This window comes from Maylandia zebra, linkage group LG14 (genome assembly GCF_041146795.1).
Source record: "Maylandia zebra isolate NMK-2024a linkage group LG14, Mzebra_GT3a, whole genome shotgun sequence".
Lineage (NCBI taxonomy): Eukaryota > Metazoa > Chordata > Actinopteri > Cichliformes > Cichlidae > Maylandia > Maylandia zebra.
The window spans coordinates 11438656-11457747 of record NC_135180.1 but is presented as its reverse complement, the minus strand read 5'-3'; the positions used below and the strand labels follow the sequence as shown (position 1 = coordinate 11457747).

The window sequence follows — 19092 nt, the reverse complement described above, 5'->3', positions numbered from 1 at the left end:
TTTCCACCAAAAAATGAATATGCAGTGTTTCAGAACACAACTCTTCATTTGTTTTGTTCACGTGTAGATAAATTTTATATGAGCGATATTAAAAGGTCTGAGCATCAATGATTAATAGTCATTGTGCTGTAATGTAGGTTAGGGCCCGTGAGGCTTGCGAGCTGGAACGTAAAACAAACAAATCATTCTCCATAAAGGAAAACATCTCTTAACACCCTCTCCACTTTCGCCTGCCTTGCGCCGACCTGTATTCCCAGTAAGAAAATGATCTATGATCACGACGTCATGAGGGCTTTTTTTTAATTTGTTTTACTTGTTTACATTTGTCAGAGGCACTCTCAAGGACAGTATGTGTGTTTCATGATGTTAAATCAGTGTGCGCTCGTCCGCGCGCACTCACTCAGAGGCATTCACAGCTACACAATCAAAGAAACAAACTAATGAAGTCTTTCTGAAACAAACAACTTGATTAAGACCCAGGAGGGGAGAGAATCAGGTGTGAACACCGTGGGTCATGAAATCATGTGTGAACCAATGCCAGAGCTGTGTTTTTAAAGATGCGGCTTGTCTGCTTTTAAGAAGCGCTCCACATCCTGTGGGAGTTTGTTTGGGCATGTTGTCTCCAACATGGCTCCTCTCTACCTGGTTATCAACTCCTGGCTACGCACACTAGCGGGAGAGATGAGCATGCTTTGCCTTTGGGAGGCACATGTCTGTTTTGCTTGAAGCTGCATTTCTTCAGTGTCTACTGAGCAGTACTCTTCCTTTCCTTGTCTTCAGAAGAGAGAAGTAAACCCTGCTTATAAGGGAAACAACACAAAAAGCGAAACAACACATATTTTTTACTATAGAAACATTTGTTTAGTGATAATTAGATGTGATGCTGTAGTTTACCAGAAGCTCATCTTTACTTTTATACCAGTTCTCGGGAATGTACTTTGATCCGCTTTAAACATTTAAACAAATTGCATTTTAATTGTGCACATATGCTTAGCAGTAATATTCTCAGTCTTCTTAACTGTTATTTTCACTGCTCCAGTAGTCTGTCCCCAGGAATGCAATCAAAACTAAAGGCACTCCACAGTGATTTATTTTACTCGTGTCAGTTTGGTGTTAGAGGAAAAAGAATGAGCTGAGTCGATTTACTTTATTATGCTGTAAAGACCCACCAGTCCTTCAGAAGACTGTAACAGTAAATTTGTAACTTACATGGTGATAATAATTCAGTCAAAGTTACAGAGCTTGTTTCAGCCTGCCTGTGCATTTACAGTTGTTGGTCTTATTTCCCATGTTGTAAAGTTGTTTTTCCATCTTCAGTACTGCTCAGCGCATCTAAGCACATAATTTCAAGTAAAGCTTTGCTTTACCTGGTATTGTTTAGCAAGGCCATTGCTTTTCTAATGGCTCGGTTACATCTGGGTGACAAGTAACCAACTTGTCACCCAGAGCTTGAGTGGATACCACAGGTCGCTTGGTGGGAGGCAGCCTGTCCCCAAACTGTTGTAGTCTGACTGAGACTGACTGGAATCACTCTCAGACAGAGTGGCAAAGGTTTGTGAATAAATAAAATGCTAGAATTAATCTGCATCATCATCTGGTTGCCAGCTGGTTGGATTCTGTTTAAATTATTTTATTAAAACAAAGTTACAGCACGCCTATATTTTAATGCAGTTAAATTGCCATTTCACAGCAACTACACCACTACTTATAGAGGAAAGTGTGTTTCACATTTGAGGTTCTGACTGATTTCTGAATGTAAATAGCTAATGTGCATTTCTGCTTAAAGAGTTTCACATGTTCTCCCCGTGTCCGTGTGAGTCCTCTCTCTGTGGTCTGGCTTCCTTCCCCAGTCCGGATACATGCTGTTAGCGGGCTTAGGTTAGTTGGTGAGTGTAAGTGGTTGTCTGTCTCTCTGTGCTGGCCCTTCAACAGTCTGGCTACCTGTCCAAAGAGTATCCTGGCTCTTGTACTATGATAACCTCCATCCCCACTGTGACCCTGAATTGGACAAGTGGAAGAAAATGGATGGATCACAATAGATTTGCAACAGATCTGGGGACTGCAGATTTATCAGAGTTTGGTGTATTATCACAAACAGACTGCATGTAATGGCCAACTTGAGCCCATTTGATTGCAAACTGACTGGTTCCACCTTATTGCCATCTTGACTAACCCAAGATGTTTTGAGGACAGCAGTTGACAGACCTGTTCCCCGTCTCTCAAGCAACTGTTTCCAAACAAGAAAACTTCATTTAACACGGTCACAATAAACATGGTTGTGTCTCCAACCACTGTTTAAACTAGTGTGACTGTAGCACAATAGTGCTTTCATCTTCTTTCTTCAGGTAATAACATAAACAGTACTGTATTACAGGTTAAACACATTTTTGATGTGATCAAAGTTAAGAAACTACAATGATGGGAACATATCATTTCCTGATTCTCAACTGACTTTAAAAAATGTGTACATCCTTCCATTTAGTGTCGCAGAGCCCTCTCAGTCCGAGAAAAACTACTAAAGAAAGCTGGGAGTGAGCATCAGCTGACACACACAGTACAAAGAGTAAAAAGTCCATTAGAGATAGAGAGGCCAACACAGTACTCGGGAGAAACTTCCAGAAAGGTTTGTGATCGGTTGGCCGTTAAAGAATTTTTCACTCATGGGGTCTACAGCTGGTGGTGGCGTGGTTACCATGGAAACTGACATTCCCTTGAAGGTACTTGGCAGCCACTGGCAATCGTTGAGCTTGGGTAATGGTTTGAAATTCTCTGTAAAGTGGCTCAGAGGTTGAGATTAAATTCAAACTGTTGGCAGTGGACTCACGCAGTGACTTATCACATTGTTGTAGAGTGAATGATGCCCTTTAGAGAGGGGGAGATATAGTATCTGTATCTGCAACCTGTTGCTCGCATCATCACATTTTTTAATTTTGGCTCCTTCGTTTCTGGCTGCCTCGTTCAAAAAACACCCCAAAACACCACTCCTTGCATCGTCAGTCACTGAACTTTCATTCATTGATTAGTCAGATGCGATCACGCACTGCTGTTACATCCACTGTTGCACAAAATTTGCATTAGTTCTGTGCAGATACGCAAAATATTAACTGTTAACATAGCAGCATGTGCAGCACATTTTTTCACTGCCAACCACCCTCCTCTTCCAATTTTGCCACAGGCCTTTGCTCCATCTGAATGAGTTCTCCTTAACAACTGCTGAAATGATTATGCCTCCAAGCGCAGAACACTCCAGCCGTATGTGGCAGGTAGTGTGAAGACATGCTGCTGACGGTCCTGTGAATGTCAGCAGCTGAAAAGGATCAGCCGTGCGAAGCATCAGCCTCACACCTCTGCTTGCATCACCTGCTCATGCAGAAAATATGAAATATTATTACTGTGTGTGCTCGTTTTTCTTGTTTTGCTCGCTTGTTTGCTTGGTTTTTTTTTTTATCTCTTCACACATGAAGAGAGTGTAAAGTGCTTTTCTACTGACCAAGTACATGACTATATGTTCGCAAGATTATAAGAACTCAGCTCTTAGCAGAACGTTTGTATTGGTAAACTAAAACAGAAGTACTCAGGCATGATGTTTTTGCTATATGAGCCATAAAGCTTGTTAGCTTTGGGGTCCCTATAGGGGTAAAAGAACTTTAATCCTGTAACATGAAGGTCTTTTATATGTATTTTTAGCAACACATAAACCTGTACGGGAAAAGCATACACATCTTATTGTGTTTATGTGTGCGTATCCGTAGAAGATTGTTAAGCTTATTTGTATGCTGCAGAAGCTCCTGTTGTTTCTAGCGCTCTTGTAGCCTGGGTGGTCAGTCTCTCTCTGTTCAGCTTGAAAGCATCAAAGGTTTTCAGCAGAGGACAGATTGAAACTGCCAGTGTTGCCTCTTTTCAAAATACTCTGAATGCAGCTACAGTGTGGGACAATGACGCAGTGTTTTGCATGAAAGGAAGAGATATCTTAGAAAGTGAATCTTTGAAATTGAAAAGTGTGAGAAGTCTCGTGAAAGTAGCAAAGGGACAAAAATGCCCAGTTAACCCCGCACACACGCAATCACTCCCCCCCCCCCCCCCCCCCCCCCCCCCTTTCTCTCTCTGAGGATGTTGTGTCAGTTAAGAGCTTTCATCACTGATTATAGCGTTCAAAGCCCTTTAAGCGAAGGTAAAGATCTCAGACACTCACTGCAGCTTAGCAGATCGTGTCAATCCAGCACCGGACCGTTTCACTGAGACGGCAGATGCAGCAGGCATCTGTTTGCACGTTGTACATACCGACTGGATGACAGGCTTCTTCCATCAGCTTCAGAACAGAAAGCAGTAATTGGGGGCACGGTGATTGCAGGGAATGTGTTGTTTCACTGGCGCAGTTGGTGGATACATATTGGTGTTTTGAGGTGTATAAAAACTGAATCCATAATAGGTTTAAGAATTAAGAAGTCTTTAACTTTAACAGTCCTTTAACGAAAATCAACGAGCAACAAAATCAACACCGGTTCAATGTGATGATGAACTTAGAAACAATGAACTTAGCGGTCTGTCAAGTGCAATTGCGCTCACCTTCAATTTCCAGGTGGAATTGAAGAGCAGCTCATTATCTTCTGAGAAGATGATGCAAAAAACAAATTTCTGATTTGCGGTTTGATTGCCTGCATGTTCTCAGTTCTTTGGAAAGGAAGTTCTTTTAAATGTGTGTCTTGCATCAGGGAACATGTGACATTATGTTTATCACATGCAAATGTTTTTTTTTTTTTTTTTTTGTAGATATGCATCCATGCTCAATAATTACTTTATGCATACTGCCGGGGAAGGATTTAATTAACTGCCCCCCATGTCAGGGTAGATAATTAGCCAATAACACACATGCACAAACACACACTTTCTCTCTTATGCACACAAAGATTAAGTCACAATATTTGAGACTTGAATGCCACTGGCTTACTTGCTGCCACAGGAACCTAAAGTCTTGAGTAGCAGTTGCAGGGATATCAAGAAAAGATGCAAGAAGCAACTGAGCATGGCGCAGGTTCTGTCTGCCTGCAGAGAGATGCTAATGTTGATTTCTCTGTTTCATCAGTGTGATGGTGCACTGTGTGATTGCCTCAGCTACACTAATGCTCACTCACAAAACACAACAGTAATTATGCCTTCTTTATTGTCTTTTCTCTCTCTCCGCAGGTTCAAGGTTTGATCTACACACAGGAAAAGGTAAAAAAAAGAGCTCAACTTATTTCCAGATCTCTGTCTTTGCTCTTTTATTCCCTTCCTGCACACAGGGGGAGACAGGGTGATTAGCAAGCATTAGTCTGTATCTCTGTTTGTGTGTTTTCAGGTTTTGTATGTGTGTGGATGGATATAACCGAATTATTTGGGAGATTTGTGGACTAGTTTGCCTTTGTTTTCACTGCACACACACACACACACACAGACACGCACATGCACGCACATAGCTCAGCAGGCTGTTGTCCTAATCACGGTGAACATAAAATGTGGATTAGTGGCTGATGGTATCAGTCATAATCACACACAAACAAATGCTCCAGCACATAGGCACCTGAAAGCAGCACGTTTTAGGTCTTCACGTCGTTGCCGATCACCCGTTTCAGTTTCTAAATATAATTCTGTTAAGTTTTTTGAAAGGCCCGATTCTGTGACACTCAACAGGACATTTCTCCCAAGTGATTTCTCTAAACGCGTGAGCATAACTGAACATCAGCATTTTATCTGTCCTCAGAGTCATTGTGTTGTTTATGATGACAAATATAGCCGTTTTTTGGATTTTGCTATCCAGGCAGTATTTGATCATTATCGTGATGGTGCACCTACAGCTCTTTTTGGTCTATTTCTGGCAGATGGAGTCTGTAACGGTTTATGTCTGTGGCCTTCCCTCTGTAGATCACAGAGTATTTTAGTCCAGAATAATCCCCACCATCTGCTATCTCCTCTACTACATTTTAGTGCTTACTATCTCTCTGTCTATCCGTCACTCTTTCCTATTGCTTTTCTTCTTTCTGTTTTTTCTTTCAGTATTTCCCTGTGATCCCTCCCAGCTTTTTTTTTTAAATGTCATGACCCTCTTCCTCCCACATTCAGCCTTTCAATCTCAGCCATGTCCCAATCTGACTGCTCCTTCTTTCTCATGGGTTTTTAATTTTTCTATCTTATTGGTTTTGAGTTTTCCAGTTAGTTATTTTTATATTATAGCTCTATATTTTGCATTTGTTGTCATTCAGGCTTTTGTTATTATGCGATTAAGTCATTGTTCATCATCACTAGCTGGTTCCTTCTCTCGTGTCTAGTTTCCTGTGTTAGTTATTGGTGTCTCTCTGTGAAGTCAGTCTTGTCTTCATGTTAATTTGTATGCCTGTCATGTCTCTGTGTTGTCTATCATGTCTGTTTATGAAAGTCAAGTTTGCTGTCGCTCTCTCGTGCACTCTCTTCCTCTGTCTCTCTCTCTCGTCCCTTGCTCTTTAGCTTTCTCTCTCTGTCTTTCAGCTCTGTCTGCTATGTGCGTGCTTTTGTCTTCCCACATCAAGTTGTGTGTCTTCATGAGTGTTTCTCTCCAGTCCCTGTATCAAGCCTACATGTCTAAGTGTGCTACTTCCTGTTTTACTTTGATAGTCTTCTGCCTCGCCTGTATCATGTTTTTTTCTACGCATACTGTTTTTCCTCACTTGTTTCTTGTGCTTCCTGTTAGCATAGCTTTACATCTGTCTTGTTCTTTCTGGATGTGTCCACTCCTTTGCTTTCCCTTATTTATCCCGTCCATGCTACACAGGCAGTTAAATCTTAATCTGGGCTTGCATGAAAAAATGCATCCTCTAGTTTGTAACTGAAAAGTCCTAAAAATCCACTCTATTAGAAATGTAAAGAACTACATTTATTTCCCCATTATGTGCATTGGTCGCTGTAAGTCAAGAGGTTAAGTGGGTTAGGAAGGTTGGTGGTTCAATCCCTGGCTACTTTTGTCTACATGCCAAATATCCTTGGGCAAGATATTAACCCCAAGTTGCTCTCCGATGCATGTGAATGTGTGTGAATGTTAGATAGAAAGCACTTAAACATAGAAAAAGCACTTCTATGACTGGGTGTGAATAGGTGAATCAAGTATGTTCTATTAAATTCTTTGAGTGCTCTGGGAGAGTAGAAGAATCAGTCTATTCCCCATTTATTCCAGCAAAACATCTCTGAAGGTTACACTCATCATTTGTATATCCATTGAAATAATTTATGAAGGCTTTTCCTAACTTCTTCATAACTACACGTCCACGCTCCCTTTAAGCCAACTTTTTCTTCTTCTGTTCTCTGTCCCTGGCCTGGTTCTGTAAAAAGAAGAGGAAAAAATAACAACATTTAAAATTACCACTGAAATAAAATTGAAATTCTCAAATCTGTTAGGGTGCCTGAATCTACTCCACAGTATGAGAGTGCACGGCACTCAAAGCAAGCAGGCAAAGTTCTGCAACAACAATGATTATAGCAAGGTATTTGTATTCAGTAAATATACCCTCATTTCCTGCTTACTGTGGGCCATAACAGTGAACTTAGTCATTCAATAATACAGTAGGCTATATAAAACAGTGTTATTTATATATGTCTCTGTTAAAAGGTACATATGGGTGTTCAGGTAGCAAATTAAAATGTCATCCTCTTATTTCCTTTTTCGTATTTCCTACTGCAGAGTTGCTTGTGGCAAACTGGGACTTGAGTTTGTCTGTTTTCAAAGAGAAAGTAGTCCCTTTTGCAACTGAAGGGCAGAACGTTTTGGTGAATGTTCTCTGTTTATAGTTACAATCGCTTTCTTCAGTTTCACTGCTGCTTGGCGAGTAGTTTGTAGACAAGTTGGCATCTTGCATGAAAACCCCTGGAGACAGCAGTAACCTGCTAGTGATCAAAGCAATCGCACAGAGGTTTTCCGTCCAGCATCACACACAGCAGGGACTACTAGCAACTGGCAGTAACCTCCAGCAACCACCTGCCAACCAATGGCCTGAGGTTACCAGGGGGTCTCTAGGCCTGTGTGAATTTCTTAATTACTGCCAACAACCTCCAGTAACCACTCCCCAATTGCTTGGAGAATACACATTTGGTTGTCAGATAATTCCTCAACAGTTTCTATACTTGTGTGACTGGGGCACACGTTGGGACTGTACTGTTCACTTTTACTTTAACCTTAAGCAAAGAAAAGCAAGTTTAACATGACTTAATTAATGAAAAAGCTGTTTTGGTCAACATCCAAAAACTGCAGAGTACTGCAGAGCAAAGCGGTGGATACAATTTTGAATCAGATGGAGCAGGTTGGTGACACTGCTGTGTTTACAGCCAGAGCTGCGACTATATTAAAGAAATCCCCTCATGTCGATGACAAACAGATGCAGTAACTGCTGGAAACTAAGCATTTAAAGCAGATTGACCAGATTATAACAATCAAGCAAAGACTGTGGCGATATCTTTGAACACTCCAACAATACAGACCCACTCTACCATACCTGAGAAACAGATCAGACAGTGTCAAGGTGATGAGATGAAATACTTCTTTTGTGATTTTAATACGTCTAAACGTGTTCGTTGAATTAAGCATGAGGGATATTATGTTTTAAGGTTAGAGAAAGAGACCTCACTGAAACCACAATGGTAAAAAAAACGAATCTACTCACTTGAAAAATCTAATATGAAATGTGGAAGACCGTCGTCTTCCTCTACAAGCACCACTCACATGCCCAGGGAAAAGGCACTTGACTCTCAGCTACTCCACTTCCATTGTTCTGTGGCAAATGGTACATGACTACTGTAGAAATCCTCAAGTGTGCACAACTGCATCCCTTTTCCCTCTCTGCTCCCTTCTCCCCGACTGAGGCTCTAAGTGAGACTGAGCTCTTTGTCAAATTATACAGCTGAGAACATGACAACAACATTTCACTTAGCGCACCGACACGAGCGTTTGTGACACTCAGGATCTCTACAGAGAGAAATTCAGTGTGCTGTAATGCAGAGAGCAGAGTACACGGTTTAGGCTCCTTGATGTAGTCGCATAATAGTGTGCTGCGTCTGTCTCGCAAACAGCAGCGATTACAACGGAGGCAACCGAAATACACACAGGTATGACATCAGCGTTGGTGACTTGGTTGTCAGCCATGTACAGCACATCTCTGTACCAGCACACAGCTGGATTAACAATGCCTTGAATGGATTAGTGGGAGTTTGTGTGTGTGTGTGTGTGTGTGCGTGTTTGTGTGTGTGTGTGAAAGTGAGAGAGTCAGACTGAATGATAAAACATGATGGTGACTCCTGTGTCAAGTGGGTATTTGACAAAGCCGGATACCTTAAACAGATACTGATAATACCCCGAGATCATCGTATTTTGGCTCCACTGTTAATGACATCACAAAACCATGCCCTCCACTTGTACACGCAAGCTCACACACAAACACACACACGCACGAACACACACAGCGTGCAAAGCAAATCATATCTTCGTCATCTGACCTAAATCCATTAGCACTAGGAGTCACAACCTCTTCCTCCCATTCCTCTCCCTCAATTTCCTGCTCTTCCGCTTCATCCTCTCTCATTTTTTCCCCTTTTGTGGCCCTTTACCTGGCCGAACAGCCGAATGGGACATACAGGTGTTTTACCTGTATGTCCAGTCTTCATGCTACTCAGACTGACACATTTATCAATTTTTACCATTCTGCAGTGATAAGATTCAGGCACAGAGCTTAATATGTGATGGTAAATATAACTCTCTTGAATATATTTGTCTTTTAAAGCATATGAAAAACCGTTTGTGTGTATGCATGTGTGCTTGCATATGGGTGTACATGACAGGATTGCCAGCTGGGCCATTTATGCTAAACTGCAAGTGTCTCTGCTGCTGTAAATTGCTTTGGATTGCTGTTAATAGCTACTTTTGCCTTTTGCCTGTGAGACCAATATTAAAATCTGCCATGATGTCATTCTTCTGTTGCCCTTTCATCCTCACTGCTGCAATATGTTTCTTGGATTACTGGATTTGAACGTCGCATAGTGCTCTAAGAATGTCAGTAATGAATATAAGGCGTGCAAGCTGCTTGACTATTCAAAACGCTCCTAATTGAAATGCTGAAAAGACGGCTCTGGCTAATCAGCTTAGAGATGTAGTCCACAGCTGACAGATAATAAAGAGGATCTGGGTGCTGAAGAGTCTATTACCACCCCTGTAATGAGAGTTCATATAATATCAGTCGAGGACAATGGAAGAACGGGGAAGTTGGGAGCGAGTGGGAGGCTGGGAGAAGTATAGGATTGCAGGAAGAATGAAGAGGTGGCTCCCATTGTTCAAATTTAAAAGATGTAACTTAGGCGACGAGGAGATATGATCAGGGATCTCAAACTGAGTGCGGGCACATGTCAGCACTAATGACCAATGGACTGAAGGTAAAGAAAATAACTTGCGGACCTCTTTTTTTTGCATGTGACAATGTGAAAAAAGGATAGTGTGGATGAAGTTCTTAAATTTGACCCAGTGTCTGTCAAAAGGCTAAAAGCCATGGCCTCCAGTTTACAGTTCGTTTAAAAAAACCAAAAAGGCAAAACACCAAATGGAACAACTTTTCTCCTTTTCTAGCCTTCAAACCTTTCTAACCTTCTTAACCTTCAAAATAAAACAGGAAGAAGTGCAAAAAGGACAAAGAACAAAGAACTCAGATCAAGCAAAACACACAGAAGGAGCAGGCATGGAAAAGAAAATCTTTGAGCGGTGTCAGAGCAAAGCTGTAAGGATTACAACAGAAACCATAAATCCCACACAAAGACGATGCTAGTCGCTCAACAAACAGGGTTTTATAAAAACATTTGGGCTCATTGTTTAGCTGCTTGTCCCACAACTTTACTGTTTGGTTCACTTTGAACTTTTTTTAGTACCTGGTCAAGTCAAGATAGTAGACAAGACACGGTTAACAATTTGTTGGTGAGCATTCGGGAGTACTGAGCAGCTAAAAAAGTCCCAGATGTTTCCCTCTGGAGTTTTGGACACTACTACAGCAGAGTTAAAAGCAGGTAATTATTATTGTGTTTTAGCAGGTTGCCAAGAAAATGAATGTGACTGAAAAGAAATGTCAGCTTCCCAAGTGCTTCCAAAGAAGTGATGGGATTTTTTTTCTAATCACACAGTTTTATATCTGGGGATAGCTAAATATAGACACCTTGAAATGCATGCTCACAATGTGTTTTATTTCTATTTGACTTACAGGATAAAATCACCTTACTGATACGGGGTCACATTAACAAGACATTAAAATTTGTCTTGCATCCACCAAGGTCTTCAAGGTCAACATATAAAAAGTACCACATAAAGATTTAAATTATCGTATCGCATTTGAACTCTGACCCCAACAGATCAATCTGAAGGTCAAAGTGATAATTATTCTATGTAAATCAATTTAAAGCTGTTTCTTACTGCCATTGTTTGTGTTGACAACACACTATATAATATATGTGATGTATAACGGGATTCTAAATATAACATTACCGTGGGCCTCTGACTCTTATAGTTTGGATCCATAGCTTGTCACATTTGAGTTCTGACCTCAGTTTTATATTTTACATCTGCTTTTCTTTCACGTTGGCTCCAAAACACGTTATTTGTATGTCTTGAACCTTCCTGAATTCCATTTAAAAAGCACAAAGAAAACAACACGAATGAATACAAAACAGGATACTACTCCGTTAAATATAAATACTACCCAGAGACTGTGCCGCCTTCGTGGAGGTTTGCTCTCTCAGAGTGCTTCTTATTTTCCATTTATTTTCTTTGTTGTTTTTTTTCTTAAGATGGTTGCTGTATGTAGGGCTGGGCGATAAGACCCAAAATTCATATCTCGATATTTTTTAGCTGGATGGCGATATACGATATATATCTCGATATTTTTCTTTAAGCCATAAGGTAAGAACAAAAAGAGAGTTCTTAGTCAAAGCTGTGTTCCAGATGTCACACAGGCACTTTTATTAACATACAGCGTAGATGTACATGAAGAAATTACTCAAAAATAAATTATCAGCATTTATTAAATAATAATCCTCCATAAATAAAAGAAAACAATGTTGTTTTTGTGCATAACAAAAAGCTCACAATTATGCAGTCAAAATGTGAACTAAAAGACGCTGAGCATAATAACAAAGACAGATTTCACAGCTGCTCTGTTCCCAAGTTCTACTGTGTGGCTGACAGCCTGGAGTTTGAAATCTGCTTCATAACAGTGTCTCTTAACAGGTGCTTGTACACACACAATACGGTAATATTACGTTGAAGCACAGTACGTATCACTCCGCGAGGCTCCGGACTACGGTAGTCATAATGCTCCGACAATCCATCAAGCGCTGCAGCTCCGTAGCTTACCAAAGTCGAACTAAAACATTTCTTGACAGTTTGCTGAGCGCCGTGTACCACATAAAATCGGTTCGCGGTCAGTAAGCACAACCAGAATTCATACATAAGGCGCACTGTCGTTTTTGGAGAAAATGAAAGGATTTTAGGTCATGCATGTCGTTAGCGCGGTTAGCTCGCTAACACGTTGACGCCATCCAGCCCCACACACGGGGCGATCCGCAGTAACTCGTTAACGGAGATTTGCCGTGTCCATCTTGTCGTTGCCTGCAGGTGAAGCGATGGGGGAGTTGTGTTCAGTGAAGGAGAGGTGAGGCCCAGTAACGTTGCATAGAGACAAAAGTGGATAAAATAGAGGCAAACTTGCGGCTCCACAAGTATAATTATAACGTAACATATACTATATCGATATAAACGATATTGTCACATCTTATATCTCGTATGAAAATATACCGATATTTTTTTAAAAACTCGATATATCGCCCAGCCCTAGCTGTATGTATTCTCAACAAGATCTCCGACTGACCTCCTATTGACATTTCTAGTCCAGTGTGGCTAACATGAACTAATGTTATAGGTGAAACTCCATAGAAACTACTATAGGTTTCTTTAATCCCACAGCTATAACATGAAGAGGTTATCATGACAAAGAGTTTGATAGTACAAGCTCTAGTAAGTAACTGTTTATAACTGCTGACTCTTCTGCACTGCACCTTGTTTCTGATCTGCTCTCTTCTGGGGATTTAGGGATACAAGTTGTCATTCATTCTCTCTCATACATACTCCTTCTGCCCCTCTGACCTCTTCTTTCCACACGTACATGTAATCAAATTTTGTAAAGCCAGTGTTTATGAGACCGACAGAGGTCAGGGCTGCGCAGTATGAGTGGAACGACACGGCTATCAGTCCAAGCAAATCACTGTTGTACCGAAAAAGAGCTGCTACCACAATGTGACTTGAAACTATAACCGAGTCACAATCCCCCCCTACTTCTTACCTTCCAGATGCCACTTCTGAAGAATGTGTTTTGTAATCCTGTTAAAGTTGAAAGTTGAAACACATACCATTTTGAATTAACACTTCATACCTATTAATTACTGAGAGGCCTGCGTGTGATCAGATGTCCACTTTAAACAAACCTGTCCTTGTACCGTCTCATAGTTGGCATCACACAGTAGCTTCAAGTAACATTGTTGCCACATACTTTTGCCATCTTTGCCCTCAGTGTTCTGCAGCGGTAATGCACATTACCATTCAGAGGTACAATTTGCAGTTTTTAGACTGCATCTTGGGGAAAAAGGAAAAATAATGTTTTAAGTAGTGGGTTTTATACTTTTGTAGGTGCAAAGGTGGACACATTGCCCTCTCATCCTCAGAGGAAAGCACACATGAGTCATCGTTGAACATCTTGTATAAAGAGGAACAAAGTGTCAGACTCACCACAAAAATAAACTGTGGGTCGAGATATTTGGATGGATTAATGTATTAGTATTTCCAATAATCAACGTGAGCTGTCTTTGCTCTGCCCTGCATACTTTCCTCTCTCCTTGTGTGAAGCGGGCAGATGCCAGCCACAGGACTGGGAGAAAGAGGGCACTGCTCATTAACGCCAGCAGCACAGAGATTAATCATCACACCTTTAAGTATCTGCGAACGGCGGGATATAAACTGTGAGTTGGGTTCAGAGGGTAGCGGCAATTTGATAGGAACTTAATGTTAAATAGGCCATGACAAAGTCAGTGAAACCATGTCTGTAACTTTGACAAGGTTACTGAATGCTGTGAATATTTTACTGTGTGCTGAAACCTGAGTTGGTACTTGGATGGGAAACCTGGAATCTTAAAGCACACGCTCTTTCTATTGCACAGACATCTTTTTCTATGAGGGAATTTGCACTCTTTAGTGAGGTTTGTTCTGATCAGGTGTTGCACTCCTATGTTGAGGCATGTTGCGTGTGCAAAGTGGGGGGGACACCCGAGGTCAAGCCCTATGGTTCGGGCAGTGGCTAGTGTCAGGTGACTAATTTAGAACGTGTTGTGTCAGAGTAATAGGAGCTGAGAGGAAACCCCTGATACATATCAAACACACACACACAGACTACTCGCCTCTCTGACTCACTGGCTAACTGAATGTTTACTGGCATTGAAAACTTGACAATTTGCCTCAGTGGAGCAATTGTAAGCAAATCATCGTGTAGTTGTAAGTAAATGAAGAAACAATATTTGAGAAAATAGTGGAGAGCGAAGGGGCTCTGTTAGGACAGGCAGCAGATGGAGAGGAAATCTGGTGAGTTCGGAGATGTATGTGTGGGGGGAGCTGCAAGGGGGTATCGGGGGTTGGGGTGGGGTTAAAAGTTTTTTCTGGGATTGACAGAGGGAGATAGGCAAGGAGCATAAAAAGAGGGAGAGAGGAAAGAGGAAGAGCAGCTGTCCTTAGATATCAGTCTCAGAGGGCTCAATCACGGGACATCTTTTTAACTTTCTTAACCTTGGCATTTGGACGTCAAGAGCAGTGCAAAGATATGAAGACAGCTTCCTAAAATAAAATAGTGGTGGAGAATGTCCTCCATCATCTGCCTTATTCTAAGTGAATACCTCAGTGAAGTGTATGGATATGAAATTCACACGCGAGATTAAGATTCTAAGTTTTAGAAATGCTGTTCGGTCTTGCGCTGCAGACACTTAGGGGGTTTCATATCCCAGGGGACCCATTAAAAACTGATTACTGTGTAATTTAAGAAATACAAAGCTGGCCAGAGGGAGATGAGCCCGTTTTTTATATTGATTGACCTTTTGGAAATGAGAAGGTTTTTGTGTGCCAGAAGCAGAGGCCTTGAGCCAGGAAAGCAATATGATCCATACTCCTACCACCTGGAGTGGTTGTCATAATCACGGGTGCCACGGTGAGGAATCGGCTGCAGTACGTATTGATTTCTGCTCTCGATTGTAGTTTTGGCACACAGGGTGAGGACTACATCACCACGCTGTAGCACTGTAGCCCCAGTGGGACACGTGGAAAAGACCTGTGGCCTATTCATCTTCTCCTGACTCAGTGTAGTGCTTTGGTTTCTTGTCCTTGCCAACCTCCGTCTGGCTGTGTTTCAGCTTGTCCTAATATTGTGTTATATATGTGAGGAAGATTGATATCTAATGCGCACAAATAGCTCGCCGCCCCATCGATTATGAGTCTATTTGTTTTTGTGGTATGATTTAGGCCATGTTGTCGTGTTCATGCATTATGCAGAAAGATATTGCACTCTTCGCTGTGGGAGAAAAGCGATAAATGTCCTGCTATCATTCTGCAGTTGCTGGGTTCTTGCTGATGGAGAACATTGCTTTCTAATTATTATTATTGTTATTTTTTTTTTAAATCTGGAGAGATGGCATGTTACAGTGTCATTATCAAAGCCAGATATATAGATGAAATATTCTGTTTTAAACCAAGCAGCACAACCCCCTTTTTGAATATCAATGAGAATAACTGAATATTGAGGTAAGGTCTTTTTTATGTACTCATCTGCTTGGCTGTCATAGCTGAACTCATCCCCTACAGAAGAACTCATTACTCAGCATGGCAGCTTTCTTGTTTCAGTTTTTGTTAAGGTGAAGGCCACTGGAATAATATTTTATTTACACCTCTGTGAATTATTTAGTGGAAGTGTTTCTAGATGGAGCTAGCTAGCTAACTGTCTACTGTCTATGAATGCTTCAGTTAGTCTAATGATCCACTCTTTCCCTCATGTGCTGGTGTGTGCCTGCAGGCCACACCGTAGCTAGCTACTCATCAGTGTGAGGATTCTTTCTCAGCAAAAAGTTGCTGCTTTAGCTGGCACAGAGAAATGAGATTCGGCCTCCCAATCCTCTCGCCGATGTTCCAGATTCGTCTCCCCCAGGTGTGCAAACGCAGTGTATGTGCAACCGCACGTGTGTGCATGCACTTGCACATTGGGCGCTTGTGTTTGTGCCTTTACCCTCGTGTGTCCTGCTGTCTTTCTTTGCAAATCTGCTTCCTTCTTTCTTTTTTTGCAGAGTAATCCCTCCCTGCATTTTCTTTAATCTTACCAACCCTTCCCCTGGTTCATTCTACTGCTGTTTGCTGCTGCCTTTTTATCCCACCTCATGTCTTTTTTCTCACTCCCACCATCCCTTTGCTTCTATTTTATCCACTCCTATATGTGTGCTTTGAAGTGACCACATGGTGAACCTTATCAAAAGGAGCTCCATAAGGGCCCCTCAGCTTTTTCCCAAAGGTGTTTTCTTGAGTGTTTTTTTTGCGTGTGCAAGTGTATGTGTGTACGTGCTTGTGAACAATATTCAACTCTTCTTGTCTCTGTATGTCTCTGTCAGGGAGTCTAACCTGTCAGGACTGACAGGACGTTCAAACAATATCCGCTTCAGATATGTAACTCTAGGCTACAGCAGTGTTGCAGATTGAGAGGAAATGAAGTTTTTTTGCAGTGTAGGATGGGAATCAGCGGAACTCTTTTGAAGCTAAACTGTTAGATGTATAGTTTCCCTTTTTACTTTCTCTCTTGTAGTTGGGAGAGTTGAACTATCCGAATTGGACTTGGGCCAGCTACAACTGGGTCTCCAAAAACAGCAGTTATCAGTGCAAGCGCCTTCTTTCCTCCAACATGCACACTAACGCACACGCATACACACCAGCCCTTCTAATTCTCTTCTCTCCAAGCCTTCAAGATTCCCTTCTTACTTCCTCTGATCTTCTGAACATCAATCCCTCATTCCTCAAAGCAAAAACGAGGGGAAGGGAGACGACAAAAATGAGATGACAGATTACCTACTATATATAGAGCCAGTCCTATGCAGCTTCCCTTATTCATCTTCTCCCTGCAGCCTCAAGACATCGGATACACCTTTTGGGTTGTGACTGCCAATGCAAATAGACTGTCTCTCCCCATTTACAGAGCTCTTGAAATTCAATGGCCTGAGCAGCGTGATTTTCGTAAATGGTGCCGGACCTCGTGGTGAGAGTGCGCTAGCAGGAGAATGAACACGCTGACAGATTCACATTCACTCTGACAGCTGGGATTGTTTCTGTAATGGCAAATCCCAGTTTTGAAATATATAAATGGAAAACAAAATTATGGATTAGTGTTTAGTCATATTTCCCTGCTGGGACAATAGTTGTGCTCGAGGATGTTTGCTAATCTTAGTGACTCTGTATCACGATTATATATGACTATAGAAAGAGTGGCCCACAGTGCATTATCTGCTGTTCAGTACTGTCCAATCATTCCTATAAACTGTCATGTGGCAGATTTACGATTTTCTGTGGGCCATATTGTAAAGCATGGATTATAACTACAGTGATAATCTCACAGTCTTCCTTTTTGTTTCGTCATTCTCAGCGTTTTGTGCTTTCTCTGCTATCTTCTATCCAGGATTTAGTTATTACACTAAATAGTATTGGAAAAACTGCATTTGATCTTTTTCTTATTGCATCCATTCCAGCATAATTTTTTTTATTCATTGGTGTTCACATGCTTGAACTACAAGCTTGGCTAGTTTTTAACTGTCATAATCAGTTTTGACAGAGGTAGAGAAAAATCTGACAAACTTAATTAATGTAATGATTCAGGTTTCCGTTTTGTTAAATGTTGCCTTACATGATCTTTAAGGGTTACTGAGCATGTGTGGAGTTTTTTTTGTTTTTTGTTTTTTTAATATGTCATCCGCTAAAAAGGAAAAAAGTGTCTATGTGCTCAGCTCAAATAGTTCACTGAAGCATGCTTATTTGATATCCTAATTCATTGGTAGTGATTGTCTTAACTCCATTCAGTACTGGAAATTGAAGATTTTTTTAGTTAATGCAGACTGACATATTAAAACATCCTTATTGTATAATAGCATTTTTAGTATTTGATACACTTAATGTAAAAAAGTTGGCTTTATATTAAAAATGCAAACAAACAAATGGAAACAAAGAGGCTTCTTTGGGTTTTCTAAATGCAATCTTTATTTCAGTGATACCAAAGACATTACGGTGTGACAGTAACCACTCAGACATTTGCATACAAACCTCAATGTATATTCTTTCATTTGAAAAACACACCTCATCTTTCCTGCACTCTGTCTTCGTCTTTCACACATTCATCTTCTGTTGTCCTCATCACCATATCATCAGCATATTGCCGCGTTGTTCCTCTACTTCTGTCAGTGTAAATTATCACTCTTCCTTCACAACACCTTTACTTTAATCTTCATAGGAGAGAGGCGAGGAGCAGGAATGAGAGAAGGAAAGGGGTAAAGATGCAAAATCTCTCTTGGGATATCATTTATTTTATTGCTTATGTTTACATTGTACCAATAAGGTCTTGCTCTACATCAGTCAAACCTGTCTACCTTGTTATGCATGAATAAAGATTATATTTCCAGTTGGACTGGAGCCTTCTCTCTTCTACTTCTCGTGTCTTTGCCAGTAGATTTTTTTGTTGTTGCTTTTTTTAGTTTAAATGCAAAAATATGTGCCAGTAAGGGTGGAAAGAGACAAATTGGTGCCATGAAGCTATTCCTTTTCGTGCTGAAAGGAGAAGGAGAGCTCTGTTAGCCTAGCTGACATTCCACTTAATTTGATTCATTACTGCGTGGTGACGCTATTGTTGCCACATGCAGGGAACTGGGCCAGTTGTAGGGCTTTGAACTATCCTGATGGAGAATGGGTCAACTAACACTATATTATAAAATATGAGTCAAACCGAAGTG

At 41.0% G+C, this 19092-nt stretch overlaps 1 protein-coding gene across 1 annotated transcript in view; it reads left to right on the top strand.

The window, feature by feature from the left end:
- The window catches only part of igsf11 (immunoglobulin superfamily member 11), a 124919-nt gene that overhangs the window by 33755 nt on the left and 72072 nt on the right, over nucleotides 1-19092 (top strand). Inside the window, exon 2 of the mRNA XM_004567020.4 lies at nucleotides 5185-5214. Coding sequence (XP_004567077.1) covers nucleotides 5185-5214 — 30 coding nt within the window. The remainder of the gene's footprint in view (nucleotides 1-5184; nucleotides 5215-19092) is intronic.